At 54.6% G+C, this 26,372-nt stretch overlaps 1 protein-coding gene across 7 annotated transcripts in view; it reads right to left on the bottom strand.

Moving 5' to 3' along the window:
• Window positions 1-26,372, bottom strand: part of DCDC2C (doublecortin domain containing 2C) — a 110,663-nt gene that overhangs the window by 67,837 nt on the left and 16,454 nt on the right. For 5 of the 7 annotated variants that reach the window (XR_014137380.1, XR_014137381.1, XM_081795150.1 and 2 more), the window contains exons 3-7: window positions 21,139-21,215; window positions 16,021-16,149; window positions 11,556-11,693; window positions 8,476-8,518; window positions 2,177-2,303 (exon numbers count right to left, since the gene is read on the bottom strand). Coding sequence is in view for 3 of the 7 variants with exons in the window: in XM_081795150.1 (XP_081651276.1) it covers window positions 2,177-2,303; window positions 8,476-8,518; window positions 11,556-11,693; window positions 16,021-16,149; window positions 21,139-21,215 (514 nt within the window). In the remaining 4 variants the exon portion in view is untranslated. The remainder of the gene's footprint in view (window positions 1-2,176; window positions 2,304-8,475; window positions 8,519-11,555; window positions 11,694-16,020; window positions 16,150-21,138; window positions 21,216-26,372) is intronic. The other 2 variants (XR_014137383.1, XR_014137382.1) reach the window with 2 other exon arrangements.

The following is a 26,372-nucleotide window of genomic DNA, read 5'->3' as shown; positions in this document are numbered from 1 at the left end:
CTGTCCTTCCCCCCTCCCCTTCCTGGCCCTCACCCCCAGGAGGACCGTCCCCCAGTCCTGGGCTGTGGGGGGCCCTGCTCCCAGAGAAGGGATGAGGAGAAGGCAGAGGGTGGCATCCACGGGGACCTCACGTGTTCCAGGCCCTCTTCTGTCCGCTGGACAACTGGCACTCATGCAAGCCCCCCACAAAACTACTGTGCCCATTGGTAGATCAGGAATTTGCCCAGGGCCCCAGGCTTGGGAGGGCCACGGCCGGAACCTGGGCCCCAGCACAGCACACGGCTTCCCGGAGGGAAGGTCTGATACAAGCCATGTGGGACAGGCTTTGCCAAGAAAGACATTTTACGTGTGCTGATTAAATTCTCTATTACTGTTGATATGTTATAGCATCCCGGAGCATAACCTCCAGTGCTCTGCGGTATAATCTACAGTACTCTAGTATAACCTACAGTACTATAGGCTCAGTAGGCTCTGGTGTTAGGCCCAACCTGGGCATGGTCGGGTTGTATCAGAACACGGCGCGGCCCGTGCCCACCGGCCAGGAACAGTGGCTAGAGAGGGACGTCTGAGCGCCCCACGTGCAGACCCGAGCCTGGCACACAGCAGGACGACGCCTTCAGCTGGGATGGGAAGGTCCGAAGGGGGAGGGCGGGGAGCAGGAGAGAGGCGGCAGGAAGACCTTGGAGTCTGTAGCCTGGAAACAAGCAGAGGGTTCCCGGGAAGCCAAGATACAATCAGAGCAGAGAATGGAGGAAACCGAAGGGAGCACCAGGGGAGGGAGGGGCTCTAAGAAAAATGACTTCCAAAAGTTGTCAAATGCTGCCGAGAAGCAAAGGGGAGCCCTCCTTTCCAGGATCCTATCCTCTGCGTAACCAGCCACCGTCAAAACACCTGTGACACATGCTGATGGAACACGGGGCTGGCTCCCAGCCAGGGCTCAGCCCCTCCCAGCCGGGACTCAGGCCCCTCCCAGCCAGTCAAGCCCCGCCCAGCCAGTCAGGCCCCTCCCAGCCAAGGCTCAAGCCCCTCCCAGCTAGTCAGGCCCCTCCCAGCCAAGGCTCAGGCCCCTCCCAGCCAGTCAAGCCCCTCCCAGCCAGTCAGGCCCCTCCCAGCCAAGGCTCAGGCCCCTCCCAGACAAGGCTCAGGCCCCCTCCCAGCCAGTCAAGCCCCTCCCAGCCAGTCAAGCCCCTCCCAGCCAGTCAGGCCCCTCCCAGCCAAGGCTCAGGCCCCCCCCCAGACAAGGCTCAGGCCCCTCCCAGCCAGTCAGGCCCCTCCCAGCCAAGGCTCAGGCCCCTCCCAGCCAGCCAAGCCCCTCCCAGCCAGTCAGGCCCCTCCCAGCCAAGGCTCAGGCCCCTCCCAGCCAATCAAGCCCCTCCCAGCCAGTCAGGCCCCTCCCAGACAAGGCTCAGGCCCCTCCCAGCCAGTCAAGCCCCTCCCAGCCAGTCAGGCCCCTCCCAGCCAAGGCTCAGGCCCCTCCCAGACAAGGCTCAGGCCCCTCCCAGCCAATCAAGCCCCTCCCAGCCAGTCAGGCCCCTCCCAGCCAAGGCTCAGGCCCCCCCCCCCCCCCAGACAAGGCTCAGGCCCTCCCAGCCAGTCAAGCCCCTCCCAGCCAGTCAGGCCCCTCCCAGCCAAGGCTCAGGCCCCCTCCCAGCCAGTCAGGCCCCTCCAAACCAGGAGTCAGGCCCCTCCCAGCCAGGTCTCCGCCCAGTAGAAGCAGGAGCTGAGCAATTATTTCATTTTAAAATCAGCTCCAAAGTTTAATCTTTTAAATGTCCCGCCGACTCAAAAGATAAGCCTAAACCATTCAGACGGATTTTAGTTTCACGTCTCCCTCCAAAGGCTAACTTGTCTGTGGGTTGTTTATTGCCTGCCTGGTCCTCAGGGAGAGCACGTCCCACCCTGATGTACACAGAGGCACCGAATTACCGTACTGATCTGGCAGGGCCTCCTGGTCCGAGAGCCCCACTGCCTTCCTCGGGGATTTTGTTTTTCTCCTCTCACCACCACGGCCCCTCGAGCTGAATGTCTCATTAATAAACCAGATAGTCACCCATCGAGTGTTAAAACCAGATAGTCACAAGTCGTATCTTTGCGGTGAAAGTGGCCCCGAAACAAAACACCGTCTTAAAAGGGTAGCATATTTTTAATGCCGGCAGCCAAACGAAATTCACGTTACCTGAACCGCTTTGGAATGAGGGTTCCACCAGCGTCGTCTTCTTCCCCGCTCTGGCGTAAAAAACAGAATCCCGTTCCTTACGGGGAATGCTGTCATAGTTATGCGTTTCTTTTCCTTTGGAATCCTCCTAAGGTACAAATCAAGAATCAAAGTGTGGTGGGAACAGCAGAGCACCGAGTCTTACCAGTCACCGTGAGAACCGTCAGAGCAAGCACACGGCTCCTTGACTGCCTCGCTCAGCAACCCGGAAGAGGCGTCCCTTCTGGCACCATCTGGACGGCTCCGCCTCGGGCACTTCTCTTGGTCTCCCTCACCAGGAAAGGGAGGGCACTTCTCTTGGTCTCCCTCACCAGGAAAGGGAGGCGCTGTCCTACTAACCGAAGGTGCCCACGTACCTGACAAAATGAGGGAAAGCTCTGGAAGGGAACGGGAGAGTCTGAGCGGGTCCGTGTGGTTCTCGACACGCCTAACAGCCTAATAAAAATCACTGTTTCAACAACTACGAAACTATTCCCGCTGGAGCTTCTGGGCAAGGCGGAGCATCTCGGATAAAAATAAATAAATAAACATGTGGCAGGTTCATTTTGGGTTAAGATAAAGGGAAACTCGGACGTCTTTAAAGATCTACAGACAGTAGTGACCAAGCACGGGGGGATCGCAGCGTACGATGACCTAACCCCACACACCATCCCGGCTCCGTCCCACGAACCATCTTCACGACACAAACCATCCCGAGGTTTTCCTTAGCCCTACCTTTGCCGAGGTATTCGGAGCAAATGCAGGCAGGACTGTGCAGAGGTTCCTCCCGAGCTCCCTAAGGCACCTGAGAAAACGTCAAACTAAAACACCTACCTTGCACCATTGGTACATTCACGGCGCAAACCGCCCGTGTTTTCTTCCCGCAGAAATTCAAGTGTGAAAATCACCCCACGACCGAATACAAGACCCAAGCAAACTCTTTCTACCTGTTCCAAGGGGCTTTCCTAAAACTCGAAGTCCTGCTCCAGTAAGTAAGTATAGGAAGCGAGGTCTCGGTAGAACCGGTCTTCGAGACAGAGCACGGTCCCAGGTGCGGGTCTGCTGGAAGCAGCTGGGGGTGCGATTCTGCAAACCTGCTTCACTCTCCGAGCATCACCGACATCTCCTTCTTGTGATCATTTGCCATATCGTCAGCCTCTCAGACAAAGACACCAGGTACTTAGTGTGTCACCCCTGAAGTCAGACTCAAGGGACAGGACACAGAATCGTCCCGGCCTCCTCACGGGGACACAAAGCAGCACTCGGCACAGAGCGAAACGCACGGCGAAGGCCAAGAAGAGCCGTGGCCCGGCCACCGGCCCCGTCACCCCAGGCTCCGGCCGCGAGATGAAAATGAGCTGGTCCACGGCGCCCTGGAAGGTCACCTGAGACACACGGAACCTCAGGCCAGCACCACAGCAGGTGAAGAGAGGGCACGATGTCAATAAGTCGATTTTACTCTTTACTCTCATACCTAAATACCTGAAGGAAACTCGAGTTTTTAAGAGCACCTTATCTCCACAGCGTCCAGTGAAACCTAGAGCCGCCCTGGTTTGGCTTCTCGCCAAGTCTTAGCCCAAACCCTGGCTTGTCCCCTGTCCGCGAGGACACCCTGCCGCACTCACCCGCACGCCCAGTCTCCTTCCTCCCCCTCGCCCGGCGCTGGACGCAATCTTCCTTCGTCTCTGGGTGGCTTGTTCAGGGTGTTTTTCGTTCACCGGTCACCACCCGAAGGCTGGAGGGCACAGGACCGGGGACGTTTGCTTGTCTGACCATGAATTCCCGAGCCGGCACGTAGCGGGCATGCGGTAAACGCCCGGCAAGTGAGCGAGGTGCGAGCGTGATCTGATCTCCTTCTGCCTTTCAAACGGGCGGGAGTTCTTGCAACCTCAGGGTGCTGTTCACGTGCCTCAGCTCGGAGCTGGGACCCTCAAGCCCAAGCCCACCCGCCTTCCTGGCCCCGCACACCCACCCCTCCCTGCCCCCTTGCCCTTCCAGCTCCCCTCCCCCCTCGCTTCAAATCCCAGCACAAGCCAACCTCGAGGGCCCTGTGCCGTGTCCCCTGTAATGCTGCACGTGGTCGCCAGAGCACGGCCGAGCCCTCTGCATCCCCGGTGCCCGGCAAACACAGTCCGTGCTCGGTGAAGGGATCCCGACAGCTGCTCTGCATCTCTGCTGGTTTCATGAACCGAGTAGAGGATGCAGGACAAGCAGGGGCACAGGAAGGGAGCAAAGACAGGGCAGGGCCCAACCAGGCTCACGTTACACACACACACACACACACACATACACACACAGGGGCCTGCACCGCCGCCCCAGCCTGCCTTCCCGTGCCCACGGGGGGCCCCCCACGTGCCCCCAACCTGCCACACTCCCCGAGAGCCGCCACGCCCTCCGGTGCGGCCTGCAGCCTCGCCTACGGGTCCTGCTCCGACGTGGCCACGTTCCAGGCAGAGGACCCCTGGTCCGCGCCCCACCCGGCGGCCTACACGGCCCCACGGCCACGCGCCTGCAGCTTCTGGCGCCCCTCGGGCCAGAGCTCCCCCAGGACCCGGCGGGGCTGCCGTCAGCTTGACACGCGCCTCCGGCCGCAGTGGACACTCTGCGTGTCGCCTGTCAGAGCAACGCGCATTTACAGCAGTTCTGGGAATGGACGGGTTGAGCAGGAAAACAGGGAACCCGCTGCTCCCACCCCCGTGGGGAGACTTTCAGACGTCACCCTCTGCTCCCCACTCCTCCCTGCCCCGAGTCCGGAGTGGAAATCAGGGCGGGCACCTTACAGAGGCGACAGGTGCTGCTTTTTCAATTTCATGTTTCTTTTTCCTACTACAGACATTTCCAGAAAACACGCCGGAGGCATCCTGTGCTTGCTTCTCTGTAGTGCTCTGGGAACTGTCACTTTTCTGCGGAGCCCATCTCATTCGCTCTATGCTTTCCTGCTGCTGTCACAGTCTTGCTCAGGCACAGGGAAGAGCCTCCCAAGGTACCGTGGCTGAATTAGCTCGTCTGCTTGGGAAACAGGGACCACCTGATTGAGTCAGGTTCAGAGTCAAGCCACTCTGGGGGGCAAAGCCAGCGCTGAGTGCTGAGGGAGTGTCCCGTTTCCAGGCGGGTGAGGTTTCGCATCGGTGAGCCAGCCCCGACTCCAAGCATTATTAAAGTGAAAGATTGCTAACATTTGGACCTGACTGTCGCACCTTCCGGCCACTAGAGGCACGCACAGACGCAGCCGTGGATGCTGTGTGATACTGCTATGGTCTTGATGTTATTAGCCTGCAAATGGCATTTCCAAAGCCCTTACTCCGCACTGCACTTTACAGTTTAGACGGTCACTAAAGTGTGTGTGTCCCGTTGTATGCGTCTCTATGACTGTTTCACACACACACACACACACACACACACACACACACGGCTTTAACTTGTCAATGTTTTTCTCTCCGTTTCTGTTCACAGACAACGTTTTTTGTGTTCTGTGCCCAAAAGAGAAGTAGGTAACATGAATGGTCTGGTTGTGGATGTGATATAAATACAATGCTTATTAATTAGCCACTGATATCTTACGGAGGCTTGTACATTCAAATACTCATTTTAATATAGGAATGCAGCTTTAAACATTTATTAAATTAGCCTCGCTTCTTTGGAAAGCAATGGATACAAAATCACAGTAAATGCAGCTGCTGTCAAACTGAATCTGCTATAACAAAATTAGAATATGTCTGTTCAGTGGTGCCTGAGTGACTCAGTCGGGTACATGTCCGACTCAGTTTTGGCTCAGGTCATGATCTCACGGTTTGTGGGTTCAAGACCCTCGTCGGGGCCTGTGCTGACAGTGCAGACAGAGTCTGCTTGGGATTCTCTCTCTCCCTCCCTCCCTCTCTCTACCTCTCTCTCTTTCTCTCAAAGTAAATAAATAAACATTAAAAAAAAACAAAGAGTAGATTCATTCGTTATTTTCAGAGGACTGAAACAGTCACAGCTCAACTTAACTGAGCCCTGGGCCACCCTGACCTCTCCCGCTCTCTCATCCACAACCACCCAGACATGCCAGTGCCCCTGCCTGGTATTTTTCTTCTCGTTTCATGGGACCAAATGCCATGAGGCACGTGGTTATCTTACGTGTTGCTAAGAAACGAAGCAAGCTACCAACTAAACTATGTCACACTGCTCCCCTGTAACCCGGGGGTCTGTTTTCTGCTTACTGGAAAATCCCTTGGAGAACTTTCAGACAGAGATGTTTATCACATCCCGTACCTGTGCATAAAGCAAGAGGACAATGTAACAGACATAAATTGCTCGAATCTTCTTGAGATTTTACATCCAGAGTCGGGCTCTCCTGAGCCATTTCTTTCTTTCTTTTTTTTTAACGTTTATTTATTTTTGAGAGAGAGACAGAGAAAGAGCGTGAGCGGGCGAGGGGCAGAGAGAGGGAGACACAGAATCCGAAGCGGGCTCCAGGCTCTGAGCTGTCAGCACAGAGCCCGACGCGGGACTCGAACTCACGAACCACGAGATCATGACCTGAGCTGAAGTCGGACGCTTCACCGACTGAGCCACCCAGGCACCCCATAAATAAAACAAATATTTACTAAAAGGAAGAGAAAATTCTATCCCTACCTCTAAGGACCCGACAACATAATGAGATGAGGGCATGACTAAAACGAGTAAGGGCTACCCCCCAAACTACTGCTTCAGGCCTCTGCTCAGAAGCTTCCAAAACCACGGAAGTAGGGGATTCTGAGGTTGTAGCATTTACGCCAAGTATCAGCTTCAAACCCAGTGCCCACACCACCCGCGAGCTGCTTAAGGCAACCTGAGGAAAACTCCATGAGGCTGGAATGGTGTGCACACCCACGTGGGCTCTTTGTCCCCCGAAACAGCTGCCCCCTTCTCTGACCCCTCGAGGACCTGCACTGGGTTTGCCGATCTCCACGTGTCGCCTACTCCCTGTCCCGCGAGCCATCACCCTGTGCACGTGACTCATTTACACGCCCCTTCTATGATGAGACAGGCCATGTGTCATGTATCCTAACCAGATGAAACACACCCTTAGGGCAGAATCACATCTATCGTTTTCGTGCTCTCAATGATTCTCATTCTTTCGTTCATTCAACAAACACTTAATGCTAAACTCAGCCCGTAGAGAAAGAAAATCGAAAATAAGCTACCGAAACAAAAACAGTCGATTCAGGAAAACCTTGATGCCAAAAGCCAGGCAAGAACAACACGATAAAGAAGTATTCCAGGCTCATCTCCCCTATGAACAGACATGCAAAAAACCCTAACAAAATTTACCAAACCCCTTTCGAAAAGCATTTGTGAGCAGTGAGGCTTTTCAGTGAAGGCAGGTGGGAAAGGAATGATCTCAGCGAGAAGAGTCAGGTCAGTCGTGTTATCGTCGCCAGCAACACCGAGCTCCTTCGGCGCAAGTGAGGACGGGCAAGGTTCTGGGCCCGTCCACGGCTGGACTCTCGCCAGGCAGATGCCACGGGGGCTCGTGGGTGTCGGGAAGCCCAAGCATTTCCAAGAGCGTGGGTAAGATAGTGGTTATGAAATCCAAGCTGCACCAGGAGAAAAGCCACTCCAAGGGCCGGCCACTAGATACCGGAAAACAGAGGTCGATACGTGGGGAGACGGGTCTCAAGGCTGGGAGGTCTCAGTACGGAGGGTCCCTGAGCACAAGGGCTGGGCAGCCAGGAACAGGCAAACAGTAGACGCTCAACAGCTTTACTGAGCAAATCCTAAGGTCAGTAGAGCCACTGAAATGCAGTTTTTATAAGACAGTGGGGATATGTGGTCATTGTATACACAGGTGACAAAGACCCATATGGCCCCCAAGACCTGGCTTCTACCTGCCCATCCAGGCTCTTATCCTGACACCTGCTGGCCACGCTTCTCGTGCTTTATGTGCAACACACACACACACACACACACACACACAGTGAGCTGTGCCCCAGCCCTGAGACGCCCCCTCCCAGCTGTCCTCAGGCTCAGGGCAGCCACACCAGGCTTGACGCCCTCCCTCCTGTCTGTCCCCACACCACACATCTTCCTCCTCACATTCACTGTGTGTATGTCACAGACATCTCCGTGTACCTCCCGGTTCTACACCCACAGCTCCAACGCCTCATTCCCCACACGCACAGGGGGCAAGCCCAGCACCCAACACTGTGCCCAGGAGTCTGGGTCCCCACCGCGGGGCCTCTCCAGGGAGGCGTCCTTATCAAGGTCAAGGACACCACGGCCATCCACAGCTTCTGCTTCACTGTGTGAAAAGTACTTACTTTTTTCTTTTCTCTTGAGTATTTCTCGATGTCCGCGTACTTTCTGAAAGACAAACGATAGTCAGCTAGAAATTGGTAAAGATCAGCCAAAAAGCCTCTTTCCGAGAACGTAGACTACAGCCGTGGCCCTCCGGAAGATGAGGCCACGGGGAAGGCCTGTCCAGCGTCCTGACGGCCCGGGCTCACGTCCACAGCTGTTCCCCGGTCTCAGGAGCAGAAACGGCCCCAACGAGGTTTGCTCAGTTTCCTTCCCGAAGACCTTGGAAAATCTCCACTCACCAGTGTGGTAAACCAGCCCACGGGCAGCGTGCTTATGGGCACCTCTGTCCAAAAGCTTTCATACAGTCGCGGGGGGAAACCTAACATTTTCGAGGTTTTTAAATTTAAGTCTTTTTATTTTCTGAGAGAGAGCGTGCACGCAAGTGGGGGAGGGGCAGCGAGAGAGGGAGAGAGGCTCCCAAGTGGGCTCCCCGATGCGGGGCTAGAACCCACGGACCGTGAGATCATGACCCGAGCCAAAACCAACAGCTGGTCGCTTAACACACTGAGCCGCCTGGGCACCCACATGTTTGAGGTTTTTGACAAACGACAGTCACTCCCACAAACACGATTTCTCGCAGTGACCTGTGGCACATGTGTCACGTCCTCCCTGGGCTGGAGAGGACGCACGGCTCGGAGACGTGAGGGTTTGGTCAGAGCCGCGCTGCTGATCAGGAGAAGAACAGAGACCCCAAGCCCGTCCAGAACCCAGCCCAGCCTCCTTCCACCGCGTGACAGACCCCTTGTCTAACCGCCACCGTGGTGCAGAGGCACACCCCCCGCTCCGGATCCCCGTGCAGGGACGCTGACCTCCACCGCTGGTACGCGCGGGAGGGACACTTCTGGCACCGGCTCCCTGGCCGACGGGCACCTCCCTGGCCCACGGCGTGTACGGGAACGGACTTCAGTCTCCTAGCAGCTCTGCGGACGCTCTTCCTCCCGAGCCCCAACCTCTTCGGTGAGGAGAAAGATACTTAAGCGACCGACCGATGCAGTTCAGGGTTCAGCACGTAAACGACAAAACCCGTTGAGAGACGGGGGCTCGGGTGGGGAGCAGGGGACACAGAGAGAACCACTCGACTCATTTCAACAGCCCCTAAGGTGTTTCGACCCACCACGCAGTTAGGACGGTCACCAAAGAATCAGCATGTCAATAAACTCGGGACATGGCCAAGCTGCCAGGCACGCGGGCAGGACCCTAACCTGCCCACCTGCCGCGGGGTCATCGTCTGTGGACAGGACGAAAGAGGCCACTCTCTGCCTCCAAGTCAAAACCCTAACGGCACAGGAGCGCACACGGGCACAAGGTCGCCACAGACACCGTCCCTGGCGGTGTCTCGGGGGCCCAGGCTCTGGGCGGGGAACGTACGGGGCGGGTGGGGGTGAACCCATCTGCCTGTCCCAGCACGAGACGAGCTCTGACAGCTCCTTCTCCTTCCCCGAGACAATGACTGTAGGAACCGTGCTGAGGAAGCAGCCCCAGGGAAGGGCCCTGGCAGGTCCTCAAACAGTTGTGCTGCGGCTGCGTGTGGCTCAAACACACCCCGGGACGAGGCTACAAAATCCCACCACCAGCTGGAAACCGCTCCTCCCAGCCAGACCTGGGAATCGGGAACTTTCCGGGTGCAGAAACGGGCACGGGCGCCCAAGTTAAACACTGCCTCTGACGGACTCCCGGGCGGAGGGCTCCATGTGCCCTGGAAGGGGGCACCTGACCCCCGGGCACCAGAGCCCTGCCTTCCAGGACAGGCGACAAAGGCCGTGGCTGGCCTGTCCCCCTGCAGCTCAAGGGCATATCGGTGAGGCGGCCTGTCTGTCATCCCACGCCCCGCCCTCTCTTCTTCCAGGGCCCAAAGGCAACGAACTCAGCCTTAGCCCTAATGCCGGGGCTTTAATTTGGAACAAAAAATTGAGGATCTGGATCAGTACATACCTCTGAACTCCAGTGTTTCAGGTCACGTCCTTCCTGACCCACCACTGAGCCTGGACCCCCCCACTCCCGTATGAACACACACTAGCTCACCAGGAGCTGTAGCCGCTGAGAGCCCCAGACTAACAACCAGGTTCCCGTCCCTGCCAACACAACGTCAGAAAAGTCAGGAAGTGTTCTGGACTGTTGGCGGTCCCACGGCATTTGGAGCAGGGAATACCGAGGCTCGAGCACACATACAACCGAGAAGCAAGGTGGGTAGAGCACTGAAGTCTCTCTAAGGAAGCGGCAAAGGTTACGGCACCCTGAAGATGTAAGTCACACACCTTATCAGGTGACTTCAAGGTCCACGAACCGTGAGAACTGCAGGCAGACAGGGACTCCACGCCCGTCCCCGTGAGCATCAGTGCGGGCCTCTGGGCAAGCAGGTCCAGGGTGAAGCCACTGGGCGTCCCTCAGGCACGAGCCTACAGGACAACGTTGTCCACTAACTCCTGGAGCTTGGCTGGCCTGTTCCAGACGGCGACAGCGGAGAGAGCAAAATGCACCGAGAAGGGACAGCCAGCCCTCTCCTCTCTGGGGACGGGACGGGAGCTCCCGCCAACACCTTCACCTTCCCTGCAGACGTTCCCGCACGTCCAGAAGCACACGCCCTGGTGCACCTGCTAGCCCGGGGCGGGATCCACCATAAAAGTCACCACTGTGATTTCACAGACCAGTGAAAGATGTCAGGCTCTCGATTTCAGACCAGGAGAAACTGACCAAACGAACAGGGTGCCAGAGGGAGCGCTGGGCTCTCACGCCTGTGCCTCGGGGCCAGGGCTACGACTGGTTTGCACACTGAGACTCCTCCCTCTAAGACCCCCAGCGTCCCCAGAGAAAAGACAGCGCATTCAACGCGAGGGCTTACTGTCCCCGTGAATATATCAAACCACAGGCGTCCCCCCACGCCTAATTTTGAAAATCCAAAACCGTGCCACTTATAAAACAACAATATCGAGTTTCACTACAGGAAAACAGCCAATAGCTGAACCGGCCTTACACGGGGACAATCCTGGGGGAAAAGGCAGATTTTACCCACTCAGGAGGTAAAGGGGTGAAGTGTGCTCACCGTTGGACCTCTCTGGGCACCTTAGAGGATTTCCAGTAAGGGAAATATTTGAAGGTCTCCGGTCCTGCCGCCACGTAAAAGTGGTTATCTTGCAGATCCTTTGAGTTGTCCAGAAGATGTCCATTCATGGTAAATAATCTGTGAATAAAGAAAGAAGAAATGGGCCAGAGACTTTCGAGCACCGATCTCGGGACTGGGGGCGTTTGCAGACAGGACGACCGGGACGTGGGCTACCGGCGGGCGAGCTGGTGAAATCTAAGCAAGCGGAGTCCAGACAAGCTAATTAAAGCCTGTGGGAGCTGCCCTTCCAGGGTCAGGCTTGCCTTCCATTTTTCGCCTTTTTAATTAAAGTGTATTTTTAATTATGTACAAGTGCTCAGGGGCCCTTGAGAACATTGTAAGCTCTTGGTTGGTGTTCAATTAATTTTAACTAATAACAGCAAAAATTAATACAAATTGGCTTATTTTGTTGTAACAATTCTTGGAAAACAAACCAGTATTTATTAGCCAATAATACACCTTTTTATGAGCACCAAAAGACTAATATTTGTCTACTTTTTATCCTATAGTCTTCTTTTGGCAAGTATTCATTCACTAATTCAGTCACTTAAGAAATTATTTAAGGGGCGCCTGGGTGGCTCAGTCGGTTAAGCGTCCGACTTCTGATTTCAGCTCAGGTCATGATCTCACAGTTCGTGGGATCGAGCCCACATTACGCTCTGTGCTGACCGTGCGGAACCTGCTGGGGATTCTCTCGCTCTCTCTCTCTGCCCCTCCCCAGCTTGTGTGTGCACTCGCTCTCTCTATCTCTCTCTTCCTCCCTCTCTCAAAGTAAATAAATAAACATCTTTTAAAAAAGAAATTATTCAATTCACTCAATGCTGAGCATCTATCACACACTAGACCATGAGGGAGGCACTGTCTGGGATAAAAATATGGGTAAGGAAGTCACTGCTTCCCTAAAACCAAGGCTTGTGCACAAACCTAGGAACAGAAATGTGACCAAAGAAGGGCAAAGATCCATCCTTCCAAGAGGAGGACCCACCTGGAATCAACTGTAGGCCTCACAAAAGTGGGGGCACCAGTGGGGTGAGGATGTGGTAAGATTTCTTCACGTGCAGATGCGTAAAGCATTTGGGGTCGCAGGAGGGGCCGGGGCCAAAAGCCAGAACACGGGGGTTGATGGTCACTGAAGTGTGAAACACACACACAGAATTTGCGCATCAAAGTCTGGAGCCTGGAACTCTGGGGCGAGGAATTTATCATGGACTTTGCCGCAGCGAGTGGACGTCGCTGTGGACGAGCGGACAGGAGCTGAGTGTGAGCAATGGTCAGCTGGCCGTTGGGGATGCGGACGGAGGAAAGGAGCCTGTCCCGTAAGAGGAGGCTCAGGTTGCCACAGCAGGCGTGCGAGGCGATCGTGAACCAGAGCCGTGAGCGCCAGAGTGGGAAGGGGAGAAGGGCAGGCCGAGCGGGTGGAAACCACAGAACCACGCTTGCCCTCCACCCATCTCCCCCAGACCTTAGCATCAGAACCACCTGGATGGCTTGCCACCGTGTAGACAGCCAGGCCCCACGCCCAGAGCCTCTGACTCCTGAGTCTAGGATGAGGCCGGGACACGCATTCCTAACAGTGCCAGCCAATGCCCATGCTGCTCTGGGGGCCAGGGGAGCTGCAGCCCTAGACCAGCCCCAGGGGAACAGGACCTTCCGGGCAGGAGACAACCATGAGCAGCCACGGGGAGCTGTGTGGGCAGCAGGTGGCCTCGACCAGGAGCACAAGGTTTCCACGTGAAAAGCAATGCCTGGAATTCTGTTCTTCTCCTGCCATTTTGCCCTGGGACAGCCAGTGCCTGGGCTCACTGGAGGACCGCACAGCTGATGACGTCCCCAGGAGTAAGTCAGGGAAGCACTGAGTGGGCAGGAGGCGAAGGGAGGCGGGCAGACTGAGCGGTGGCAGTGCCCGGGCCCCTGCCCGCAGACCGTGTTCCGACCCGCCCACGGCGTCTGGTGGATTCCACCAGGAGCGGAAGCGTTGGATCAGATGGACCGGGAATTTGACATAAACACGAAAAACATTACAGACGAAATAAGGGCAGATGCTACCAATACGAAACAACAAGGAAGTGTGGCAAAGAAACAACTGGAAAAGCGGATACAAAGAGCACATCCCGGAGGACGGGGAGACGCGGAGCAGGCGGGGGGCGGACGAGGTCCAAGCCGCTGTGGGGACTCCGAATCGAGGGCGTCTCCCCAAGGGAAGCAGGGGGAGAGAGAGAACGTGTCTGAGAGAAAAGCTGAGACGTATGGATGAGTAGGAATGCCAACATCCAGAAAGTAAGAATCTCGAAAGATAAAGTGGAAAGGAAGAAAAATGTACAGAAATAACAAAGACGAACTTCACAGAAGTAGAGAGAGAGGGAGGACCTCAAACTGAAAGTCAACAGACATCAAAGACAGAGAGGTCATAGAAAAACTCCCACGTAGGCACGTCAGGGGGATTTCTAAGGACGAAGGCCGGCATCCGAAGGGCTCCCCCCACGCAAGAGCCCACTGACACACCACACACGCACCACTGGATTTTTCAACAGCAGTCGCGAAGGCCCAAGACAACAAAGTGACATCTTCTCAAAATCTGAGAAGAAACAAGTTCGAAGCAAGCCAAACCATCAGTTAAACAGGAGGCCCGATTAAAGTACCGTCACCTTGACAAGGCCTTGGAAGATGGGCCACAGGGACTCACAGTAAGAACGTTTCTACAGGAAGGGGTTAAATAAAAAGGAAAGAGCGACTGCAGAGACGCTGGGAGGCATCTGTGAAGCAGGGCGACCACGCGCCTTGGCACGATCCCTGTTGTCATTAAATGAAGTTCGATCAGAGAGAACATGTTCACGATAACCCAGAATTCAGCACCGGGGCCGGGGTTGTTGAGGGGGAGACTGAGGAGCAGGAAAACAGGCTTACGTTCTTGTTGGGGAGGGGGGAGATAGAGCAATCAGTTCAGAACTGACACCAGAGGAGATAGAGTCCAGATGTGACTCTGGGACCACGGCGGGAACCCGGCCGGCTGGGGGGAGGGGCGGTGCAGGAAAGGAGCTGTCCCCAGCGGTGGGGCTGCAGGAAAGCCGGGCCCTGAGGAAGCCCCGCTCAGATGTCCCAGATGCACCAGGAGCTGCAGGCCAGCCCTCAAGCGAGGGGAGCCCCCCAGGGACGAGACCAGTGCCTGTGTGTTCATCCCCACGGACGTCCTCACCCGGAGAGAGCTAAGGGGAGAAAGACTAAGTAGGCTTATTAATCTAACGTGCTCTTTTCCCTCCAAATATCGTGTTTCCTTGCCTCGCCTCTGCCACATCCCGTGTGACACGCGGGATTGCTGACCCTGACTCCTTCCGGAAGCACGCACAAGTGTCTCCTCCACGCAGCTGTCTCTCTTTCTTTCAGAATAAAACGCTGGTATTTATAACCGCATTCTGGAATCATCTGGTCTGTAGGTGACAGCTAACTCCCCCGGCACGTGCAGGGTCACCTGTGACTCACCACCCTCCCTAGGTTAACGACGCTCCCAACAACAGTTTAGGTCCTGCTCCCAACAGACCCTCAGTGTTCATCGCTGGCGTCACAGCTCTTGATGGTAAATCAGTCGCTTACATTGCAATGTGCCCCCGAGAGAGACCATTGACGGAAAGTGAATTGGGAGTAAATGTTTTGGCTCTTCCGACCCAAGGCCACCTGGAGACCATCGCTGTCCATAAAGTGGTCCTTCCAACACTCAGGACCACTCCGCACCCCTTACTTTTCAGTTTCGAAGGCTTGTGTCTTCCCTGCGCTTTGTCAGCTCCTTCCCACAGTGGGGCCTCCTTATCCCAGCGGCGTTCCCAACACTGAGGCTTTAACCTTTCCCTCTGCAACCTGCTAGCCTTGCTGCTCCCCTGCTCTCTCCTGGTCCACTCTGACCCTCTGATCCACACCAGGCCCTTGGTCTAAGTGCACCAAACTGTCCCCGGATTCACCCCCATAACAGCCACGGCCACCCTGCCTCTCCCTGGCCCCATGGCCACCGTACCTCTGTCGTCCCTGCTCTGTCCACCCACCACTGTCCACGCCACCTCTGTCCCTCTCACCTCTGTCCACACCACCTCTGTCCATCCCACTTCTGTTTACCCCCATGGTCACTTCACCTCTGTCCCCACTCTGTCCACCCACCACTGTCCAGCCCACCTCTGTCCATCCCCATGGCCTCATTCACCCCATTCACCACACCTAGCACATAGTAGATGTTCAATAAACTTTGTTCCGTGAAAAATGAAAGAAACTGGCCAAAAATAAGTATGTAAAGGGACAAGAAATAATGTCTGCCCCCAAAGAATTAAAATCAGAGTTAATGAGAGAGCATTGTAGCCCTTGCTGGTCCCGGCAAGACATCCCCACACTGTGACCGGGTCTCCCCCAGGTGACAGAGCCTTACTTTTGAACGCCTCCTAGAGGGAAGACTTTTTCCCCAATCATGGCCAGCACGCTATTCCATTCCGTCAGACTGAATTTGGGTATGATAATTTTTACGGGTGGGATAAATAGTCTTCCATTTGTGAAAACACTGTAAGAATAAAAAAAAAAAAAAAAAGCATTCATTAGTACCTTACACTTGAGGGGGAAACATTGGAAATTCAAAGAAAGATCTAGAACGACAGAGCCATAAGCAGCACGCAATGCGCCAGGCAGCCCTCACACACACCGCCTGCGTCCGCAGAGGGACCGTCACCAAGTGCCCGATGCTGGAAGTCTGGTGACGCTGCAACGACGCCCGGAAACTTCTCTTCATGGAATAAAATACGCCCAGATGAACAGGACGGAACTCTGCTTTTTAAATAATATGCCTCCACCATGGCGGGTAAAGCGAAGAAAATGGTGCCCGTTTGGCAAACAAAAGGCGGGTTTTGCCATTAAAAGTGCAGTCACTTTCTCTTTCCAAGGGCCAAGACAGTGTCCCCGAGGAAATAATGTGCGATCCTCCAAAAAGATAATAGAAACAATTGGTTTCACCCGTGCAGTCTGGAGGCAGCTTTGCTGAAATCCCAGCGGGTTTATTTTATTTTCCATATGTGTCCGGGTGGGGAGTGGCTGGGGGGGGGGGGGGGGGTACTTGATGCAAAGTTCTCCTGCTAATGAGGCCAGGCCGCGCCCCGCCCCCCGCCCCCGTCCAAGCCACTTGGCAACAGTTACATGCTGTTGTAACTCATACTAAAATCATGTAAACTATAAGCCTTGTTTCTTTAAGTCTAAAAGTGATGAATAGTGTTTAACACGAAGGTGCTCAATGTTACAATTCTAGTTTTCAATTTTTTACATAATTATTTGTGGTTGCTGTTGCTTCATTGTTACTGTTTTTCTGTAATGCAAATAATTTAAAACTGGATGAACGCATCGCCTTTTCAGATCAAATACACACTTTAATCTGTGCAAAAAATACAGAGAATCCACTTTCTTTGCTAATGTGCTGTACCAAGGGGCTTCCAATCAATGCAGAAACCCCCTTCTCCCATATTTAAAATATTGCCCCAAAACAACCCTAGAAAAGAATGTTCCGCGCAAGTTATATTACAATGCATTTATGTGATATTACGCCCACAATAGATTTGCTACAATGTTTCCATCTATTGGTTTTCCTTATGCCAAAAGAATTCTTTCCAAACATGGGTCGCTAATAATAATACAGGAAATAAATGTTTAAAGAGGGTCATGTTGTGCTTTTGCTTAAATCTTTAAAGATATTTAACGTACACTCTTTACCTGAGTGCGGGGAAATAGGAACTCTTATGAACTGAATTGTGTCTGCCTCCCCCCCAGATTTTGGCATCTCTTGCAGACCTAAGACACACACACATACACTGTGGCTGCAGCTAGAAGCGTGCACAGTCTTCCTCGGGGGCGAGTCAGTAACACAGACTGATGAGACGTCTGTGATCAATAACTATTGACCCATTCTTCCCACTTTGTGAAATCCAGCCCATGGAAACGAAACAGATTTACATGCAAAGATGTTTCCCATAGGATTATGTATAGAATCGAAAATATAAAACCAACCTGCATGTCCAGGTACCCAGGAATGTTACGTAAATCGTCGCACGGCCATACGATAATAAATTGTGCAGCAGTTTAAAATTGTTTATGCAGGATTTGCATTTACAGGGGGAAATGGTCAACTATAACTGATGCTGTAAAAAACACGACAGAAGGCACAAAGAGAACACTGAGGGTAAGCGTTCTTCAGGCCAGTGGCGGTTGTCTGAGGAGTGAGATAAGGGATGTTTATTTTATTCTTCACACTCTTGTAAGTTCCCACGTTTATTTATAATAAGAATGTAATTTTTAAAGACAAGGAAAGGAAGTAAGTGTTATTTCCAACTTAAAGATTAGGAAATTACAAGTTCAGAGGGCATGCGGGATGGAACACATCTCCCAAACTGAAGAATGAACTAGACCCCTTGCTTTGCCCGGTTTCACAGATCAGACGGTCCATCCGCCACCCAACAGATGACTGACCCCACCTAAGTGCCCAAGAACAGTTTCCGGGGAGAGTCCAAGATGGAGAGGTGATGGACAGGCAGGAGCCCCTGAGCACTGGGCAAAAGCCAGGCGTGGTTAGATGAGGGAACGTCTGAAATTTGGAATGCTGTGTAGCCATTGTTTTAAAGCACAGCTTATCCACATGGGCTCCTATGGAACCACCTCCAAGATGCATCATGTGGGGAGAAAAAGGAGGATACACGGAGGTATTTGTAGGATACATATGCTTGCCAAAGCCTGGATCTCCCAGCCTGTCTTACAAGGATACAAGGCCAGGGCGGGGCACTCACTTTGAACATAGAACTTTTAGAGCTATATAAGGCCACGGGCACAGATTTTTCAGGCCACAAAAAGATAGTTACATTTTTTTAAAAACTTTGAAATAAGAGAAGAAGTTAAAGGCATAAACCTACTACTCGACACACCTTATAATGTGCTCATTGGTGTGTAATAGGAAATATTTTTAATTTTTTTGATGTTTACTTATGTTTGAGAAAGAGAGAGAGAGGGACAGAGTGTGAGTGGGGGAGGGGCAGGGAGAGAGGGAGACACAGAATCCGAAACAAGTTCCAGGCCCCAAGCTGTCAGCACAGAGCCAACACGGGGCTCGAACCCACGAACCGCGAGATCATGACCTAAGCCAAAGTCGGACGCTTAACTGACGGAGCCACCCAGGAGTCCCTAATAGGAAATATTTTAAATATTTCAAGTAGGACATAATTTAAATTCTTTAATATTTCTTTTTTTTTTTTTTTGAGAGAGAGAGAGAGAGCAAGTGGGGGCAGGGCAAAGAGAGAGGGAGAGAGAGAATCCCAAGCAGGGCCTGCACTGACAGTGTGGAGCCCGATGCGGGGCTCGAACTCACAAAGCACAAGATCATGACCTGAGCTGAGATCAAGAATCAGACGCTTAACCGACTGAGCCCCCCAGGCGCCCCTCGAGTTTTTAAAATAGGAAATATTTTCAATTTTGTTTAAACAGGAAATAGCACATAGATCTAGGAGCGGATCTCAGGTGACGATGATCCGCCGTCACAACACCTGTCACGTCACAGCTGGCTTAGCGGCAGAAGCAGGACATAAATCCACGCCTCAGCCTCCGCACTTCAAACCCACGTGGCCTCACCAGCTCCGTTCTGCGGAGACCCAGGCAGGCAGGGGAGCGCCGGGCTCCGGGTCCAAACTCAGCCGTGACCCCCCAGCACCCCGGCCCCCCCCCCATCTGTGAGGAAGGGAGAAACCACTTTCTCCCTTCAACATCGAAGCCTCCGGAACCCATCGCAACTGTTTTGTTTGCCTGTTTTTGCAGTTACAAGGTCTCCAAGCAAACATGATCAGGTCTTTGTAGAAAAGACACTGCGTTTGAATGGATATTTGGGTCCATCTAGTGGAATTTCTAGCACACCAATGTGAAGGACGAGGCACAAGCTGCCGGGGGTAATGGTCTGTAACAGACAAAACTTGTCCGTCAAAATAAGTGAGAATCACTGATGTCTTGGCTCATGCAAACAAACAAACAAACAAACAAACACGTAGGTTCTTTGCCTGGAAGGACTGTGAGATTTGTATACATTCTTCAGAAAGAGCTGCCCTTCACAAAATTTGGAAATGCTGTGCCTCCCGTCACGTCCAAGCAGCTCTCAGATTTGTAGAAGGTGCAGGGAAAGACCCCACCACTGAAGGCTGCGCCTCGCAGACACGTAAGGGGACGTATTTTACAGACGTGGTCATTGAGGTTCTGAGGGGACGGAGAGGGGCCACGTTTGGCCAATAAACAGGGTGTGTTTCCTGCGTCCTTCTGCTTCCCAGGCTGAGCTCCGACAAGTCTAACAGGGGGTTTGCGCCGAGGGGCCCTAGCCCTTCGCTGGGGGGCACGAGCGTGAAGGGCACCTGGTCAGGAGTGCGGGGGACGCCCGCTAGTGACCCTCAGACACAGTGAGCCCACGCCTCTGCGGAAGCCCACTGACGTTCTGTCCACCGGGAGCAGAACGTGGTGAGAGGAGGGCGCGACCTCGCTCACGTCAGAGATTTCAACCTGTAAAGTATTAAAACCTCCCAATATAAGAAGGATTTGGAGAGTCTCTGCTCCGTGACCAGCCTTGGACGGGTGTCCTGGAGGTGTCACCGGGGGACTCTCACCACCCCTGGAGGTGTCACCGGGGGGCCCCCACCTCTCCTGGAGGTGTCACGGGGGGGCCCTCACCACCCCTGGGGGGGGGGGGTAATGTCAGGAAGCCAGTTCAGAAAGATGAGGTACGTGACCTCCACAAAGACGATGAGATGAAAAGCCGGATTTGAACCCACGATGGTTTGAATCCAGCGTGTTCTTTCTACAGCCCCAGAACGTAAGGCAGACTGGCCCACAAAGCTGTCTCCATCAGCCCGGACGTACTGCCCCGGGCACCTCTACAGCTATAGCACCGGCTGTGGCTCCCAGGGCCACACTCCAGTCCTGCACCAACGCTTGAGCGGGAAGTGTGGTAACCCTACAGGTCTTTGCTCGTGGTGGGAAAATAACTTGTGAGTGTCCTTTCCACGTCCAGCAGCTACAACTGCTAGATGTTTTTTAAAAGGTGAAAAGCCTAAGACTAAATTCTGTGTGTGAGGCCCTCGCCCTTCCAGCCCCAAGTAAACTGTTCAACAGCCTGGCAACTGGATTGATTTCCAAAATCAAGGTTCAAAGAGAAGAAAGGATACACGGCACCTGAAAGGCTGAATCACACAGGTGTCCCTGTGGGAGAGAGAGAAGGAGAAGGGAGGAGAGGAGCACAGGAGGAAGGGAGGGAGGGAGGAAGGGAGGAGGAGGGGAGAGGGAAGGAGAGAGGAAGAGGCGGGGAGGGGAGAAGGGGAAGAGGAGGGGAGGAGGAGGAGGAGGAGGAGAAAAGAGAGGAGGGGGAGGAGGGGGAGGAAGGGAGGAGGGAGGAGAGGAGGGGAGAGGGGGTGACGGTGAGTCTAACTGGAACTTTATCTTTAAGGAGCCACAGCAAGCAGTGATCTCTCGCCGGTGAGGCCTTACTCACTTGACGTGCCGGGACATTGGCTGGAAAGTTTGCCACCTGGAAGGCACGTGCAGGTCACAATGTACCACCGGTTTGATCTGCAAAAAGAAAAGGCAAGCCTCAGGACTCGGTTCAGACAACCACTTGCTAAATACGGTTTGCCCAGCACCGCCCCCAAAACAGCAGTGCAGGGGGGAGGGAGGCCTTGCTAAGGGAGCACAGGGGGGGACCCAGGAAGGACTCCGGGGGAGCAGGCTCCCTGCTGGGAGGGGCCGGGACTCCCAGACGCAGGGCAGGTGACCTCATGGGGACGGGGCGAGAGGGCTGTGAGTTCCGAGGCCGGAAGGTCGGGTGCGAGGGCGTGGAGCGCGGCGGCCGGGAGGTCACAGAAGTCCAGAGACACAGACCGGGCCGTTGTGCTGAGGACAGGCCAGCAGCTCGACCAGCAAGCTCCCGTGATGTGCTCCCCAGGCGCCCGGCTGGGCCAGACTGCGGCCCCAAGAACGGGCGTGTGGCCCCTAAGTCAGCCCGTGGGGTTCCAGCTAGGACGTCCCCCCTGCTCCCCGGACCTTTCTCTTTCCTGTGACTCCAACCTGGGGGCTGAGCCCCCCCCCCCCCGCCCCGGGGCCTGGTCAGCTTCAACCTCACACCCCCTGGGGCCCCCACAGCGGGGAGGAGAAGGATGTCTGGGCCCTGCCACGGGCAGGCAAAATCCCTCTGCTGGGGGTCCTACTGTCGTCATTGACAGCCTGGGTGGGGCGAGATCAAGGCCACGGCCCCACACAGTCTCGAGGCCCCTCCATCACAGTGACCTCCTCTGAAAGTCGCTCCCCCGCTACGTTCCTTGTCTGTCCCACCTCTAGAGGCTCCGCCCCTGAGACACCAGCCCCTACCACGTCTAGAGGCTCTGCCCCTCAGACACCAGCACCTCCCCACCTGTAAAGGCTCCGCCCCCAAGACACCAGCCCCTCCTACCTCTAGAGGCTCCGCCCAGAGACACGAGCCCCTCCCACCTCTACAGGCTCCGCCCCTGAGACACCAGCCCCTCCCACCTCTAGAGCCTCCGCCCCTGAGACACCAGCCCCTCCCACCTCTAGAGGCTCCGCCCCGAGACACCAGCCCCTCCCACCTCTAGAGGCTCCGCCCCTGAGACACCAGACCCTCCCACCTCTAGAGACTCCGCCCCTGACACACCAGCGCCTCCCACCTCTAGAGGCTCTGCCCCTGAGACACCAGCCCCTCCCACCTCTAGAGTCTCCGCCCAGAGACACCAGCCCCTCCCACCTGTAGAGGCTCCGCCCCTGAGACACCAGCCCCTCCCACCTGTAGAGGCTCTGTCCCTGAGACACCAGCCCCTCCCACCTCTAGAGGCTCCGCCGCTGAGTGAGACTCGGCATTCAGGGCCTACCTAGACTCTCGTCACACCTGCTCCAGCACGGCGGGCACAGCGGTAGAGGGTGTCCCCCAGGGCCCCCGGTGGGGCCTCCCGGCCTGACCTGTCTGAATGTCCGGTCCCCCTCCACTCGCTGCCCCTGCCGTGGTGCCCAGCTCATTTACACACAGAGACTGCCCAACCTGTGAGGTTAGTGCAGCTCTACTGAATCACCCCACTGAGTGAAAGTATCTATAAAGTTCCTTCGCCAAGAATAACACCGACCCGTGTCCCCGGGGTTCACCCTGGGGTATAAGAGTGAGCTGCACGTACCCTTAACACGGGTGACAAGGTTTGGGCATCTCACGGTCTCCCCAGCACTACTTTTTAGACGAGGAGAGGAAAATGTGCTGTTCCGGGTCCTCTGAAGGAGACGAGGAGGCAGCGTCCACGTGGGGCAGGTGGAGAAGGGTCAGGAGGACTGGGACTGAGCGGTGGAGAGCCCCTTCGGCGTCCTGCTGAGGGCCTGAGGCACCATTACACGCAGGGGACAACTGGCCGAGAGGCACCGGGACAGCAGAGCGAAGCCGGGAGGCAGCCCGGTGGCTTTGGACTCGGACAGACCAGGGCTCACCTCCCAGCGCTCACTGTCCGTGACTTTGCCGGGACTATCTCACCTCTGAGCTGCCACCTATGAACGCCTGCAGCGGGGACCATACACCTCGCAGGGTTTGGGGCAGAGAACGTTTTATAAAAGGCACAATGCCGTACCTGCCACACAGGGATAAATGTTCAATCCAATAAACATGAGTCTCCCAACAAACACAGAGAAGCAGAGACGCAGAGAGACGGAGGTGGGGAGAGAATGGAGAGGGACAGACCACAGGCCATCTGGCATCTCAGTCTCATCACGGCCCGGATAGAATCGCCGATTGTTCCCACAGCCCACTGACCGTCCCCAGACTTCCCGGTCTCAGGAACCGGTGCCAGCACAGACCCATGTGTTTAACCACAAAATCTGGGGACACCACTGTGTCGTCTCCTCCCTTACACCCCGCATCTCTCAATTCTGCCTCAAAACCGTATCCCTGGACGCGTTCACTTCTTGCCGCCCCCACCGCTGCCACACTGGCCCTGCGGCCCCATGTCTCTGCAGCTCGCCCCCCGCCCCCCACAGTCCCTTCCCCACAAGGAGCCGCGGTCCTGGTAATCACCCGTCGCGATGGGCTGCCCCCTGGCTTAGAACCCCAGTGGAGGAAACAGCGGCAGACACACGACAACCCCACCCCTCCCTTCCTCCCCATGCCACAGCCCATGTTTGCCTTCTTCCAAACATCAAGCTTGTTCCTGCACTAGACCTGGGGCCTGGAATGTTCTCCCGGGTCTTAGCACAGCTTGCCCTTTCTTGCATTAAGAAGTCAACTCAGAAGCAGTTCCTCAGCGACCCTCCCCGACCAATATGGCCATCACAGCATGTAACACCGTCTAATAGTTTTGTGTTTATTTATTTACTTATTATTGGTTCCTCCTCATAGAATCAAAGCCTCCTGAGAGCAGAGACCTCGGTCGTCATGTTCCACCAAGGACCCCACTGCCTGAACAATGAGCTGCCCACCGCGGGAGTTTGAGAAGTATGCCGTGAATATGGATGAATGAATGACGGATGAATAAATGATAAATGCTTTGGTGGCAGGTGATAAACAGCTCTGATACTCCAGGAGGAGTCCTGGAAAAAGTGAGGTCACTGGAGATTGTGGTAATGCACACGTCCGTCCACTGTCACCCTCTTGTCACGTTATATACAAAATTACTTTCTATATAGGAAATTATACACACCTGCATACCGTTAGCCAAAAAAACCAAAGCCGTATCAGCAATACCACGAATTTACTGACCTGGTTTATAACAGAACAACAGAAATTATTCCCTGCAAAATTCTATTAAGGTACAACTACCCTAAGAAACAGCTTTCTGGCTGATGGCATAAAATTATGGAAACAGCGAGCTAATAGCTTTTTTTTACGTGTTAATGATTCATTAACCCTGCTATCACCAGCCTAATTAAATAACCCCAGCAATTAAATACGTGATTCTGGATTTTTTTTTCCTGCATTGCACGTGATCTCCTACGAAAGCACACGTGGCTTTCTGTCACTGCCCGACGGGGACGACAGGCTCCGACATGGTGTCTCACTCACCTGCCGAGAGGCTGAGGGGCTCAGTGGGCTTTCGGGCTCCGTAACCAACAGTCGGAGGTAATTAAACCAAATCCGCAGCAATGCCGGAAGACGCCCGAGGTAACCACAGGTGTGTTTCCCCGAGTGGCAGCTGTGGGCTACTGAACGCCTGCTCTGCGTCCCAGTACATTTGTGCCCAGTCCTCAAAACAACCGGGCAAAATACCCACATGGTGACCAACCAAAGCCACTATGTAATCTCCACAAGGACACACTGTCACTAAGTGTCCTGGCCATGACAGGCCATCAAAAATACCTTATGGTAGATTTTAGCCCTTTGGGAATTGGAACCTATACCGGCGTGGCACTTGGGAGCCTGCGTCCGCGTCGTCCACGACCCCAGCCCTGGTTCCACCACCTTCTCCTCACACCACCGTGAAGAGGTTGCTGTGCCCATATCCTCGTGCGTGAATGCGGATCTGCTTCCGGGAGGGACAGCGCCAGAGGAGACGACGCGTCGCGAGGCGCTGAGCAAAACGCCAGAAATGAGTGAAGAGCTTTTGGCGGTTGTCATTGTTGTTGGCCTCCGAAGTCCTCTGTCTTTGCGCCCCATCGAGCCTCTCCAGCTACCCTCGGTGAACATCCTCCCAGCCTTTTCCATGCAAAACTTCAAACCAGAAAGACTCAAGGGAGTCTGGCACCGAGAAAAGACCTCGTCATGGAACCGTAAAGGGAGGATCTCATAATTAGCGAACGGCGCTCGTCGGGGGTCTGGAACGTGCAAGCTGAATTAACAGAGATGGCCCCTACGCCACTCGACAGTAGACGCTAAACACACACACAGTCGCCACAGATCACAGAAACCCTACGGAAGGTTCAGTGGGCTCCGTATGGTTCATGTAATTCATTAAGGAAAAGGTCATCCTGGACCACCTCTGAAGTCACTTCATTTCCCATTCTGTGATCCTCTGAGTCAAAAAAATAAAAATAAAAAATCAGCTTCACTCCTTCCCCAAAACGGCCAAGAATCTCCCTAGGTTAGGCATTCTGGAGCAGTGTGCAAGGGACGGGAGGGAGAGTCAGGCCGACGGGAAGTCGCCCTTCATCCACCCCGGCACCGTTACCTGTAGAAATGGGGCAAATCTGGGCAAACCCTCAGCACCTTTGCAGCCCTCCCCCTGCGTTACACTGCATTGTACTCTCGAGGGGGACGTCAGGCACGTGTGTCCAACACATGGTTGGGGAGATGGGTTTTGAGCCTTCCTGGTCGTGATGATGATGAATTTTTATTTCCCGTTTTTTGGAAAATGTTGAGATATTTTTACATTAAAGAAGAAGAAGAAGAAGAACCATGACTGGGGTTTTGTAATTGACTCAGCTGATATCATGCATCCATGAAGCTCTCTCAGGGTCTAAATGTTAAGATGTCACCCCCTCTGGGAAGCTGGGAAGGACGCAGGGGCGCCTGCCCAGGCCTCACTGAGGGTTTCCCGACTGAGACGCCGTGGGCGGGGCCGGTCCCCCGTCTGGCATCCTGCGTGTCCTCTACGACAGCGACAGAGGCTGAACTGAGCCATGGGGAGCCGTGAGTGGAAGGGCTGCAGATCACCCCGGCGCCTTCCCCGGGACGCCCGCGGGGCTTGAGGACCAGATATTGTGTGGAGTCAGCAAGGCAGTGGTCAGAGAAGAAGCCAAGAGCTCTTGACC

This window comes from Panthera onca, chromosome A3, assembly GCF_046562875.1.
Source record: "Panthera onca isolate mPanOnc1 chromosome A3, mPanOnc1 haplotype 2, whole genome shotgun sequence".
NCBI classification, from domain to species: Eukaryota; Metazoa; Chordata; class Mammalia; order Carnivora; family Felidae; genus Panthera; species Panthera onca.
Note: the sequence above shows the minus strand (reverse complement) of the source record. Positions and strands in the feature narration are given on the sequence as shown.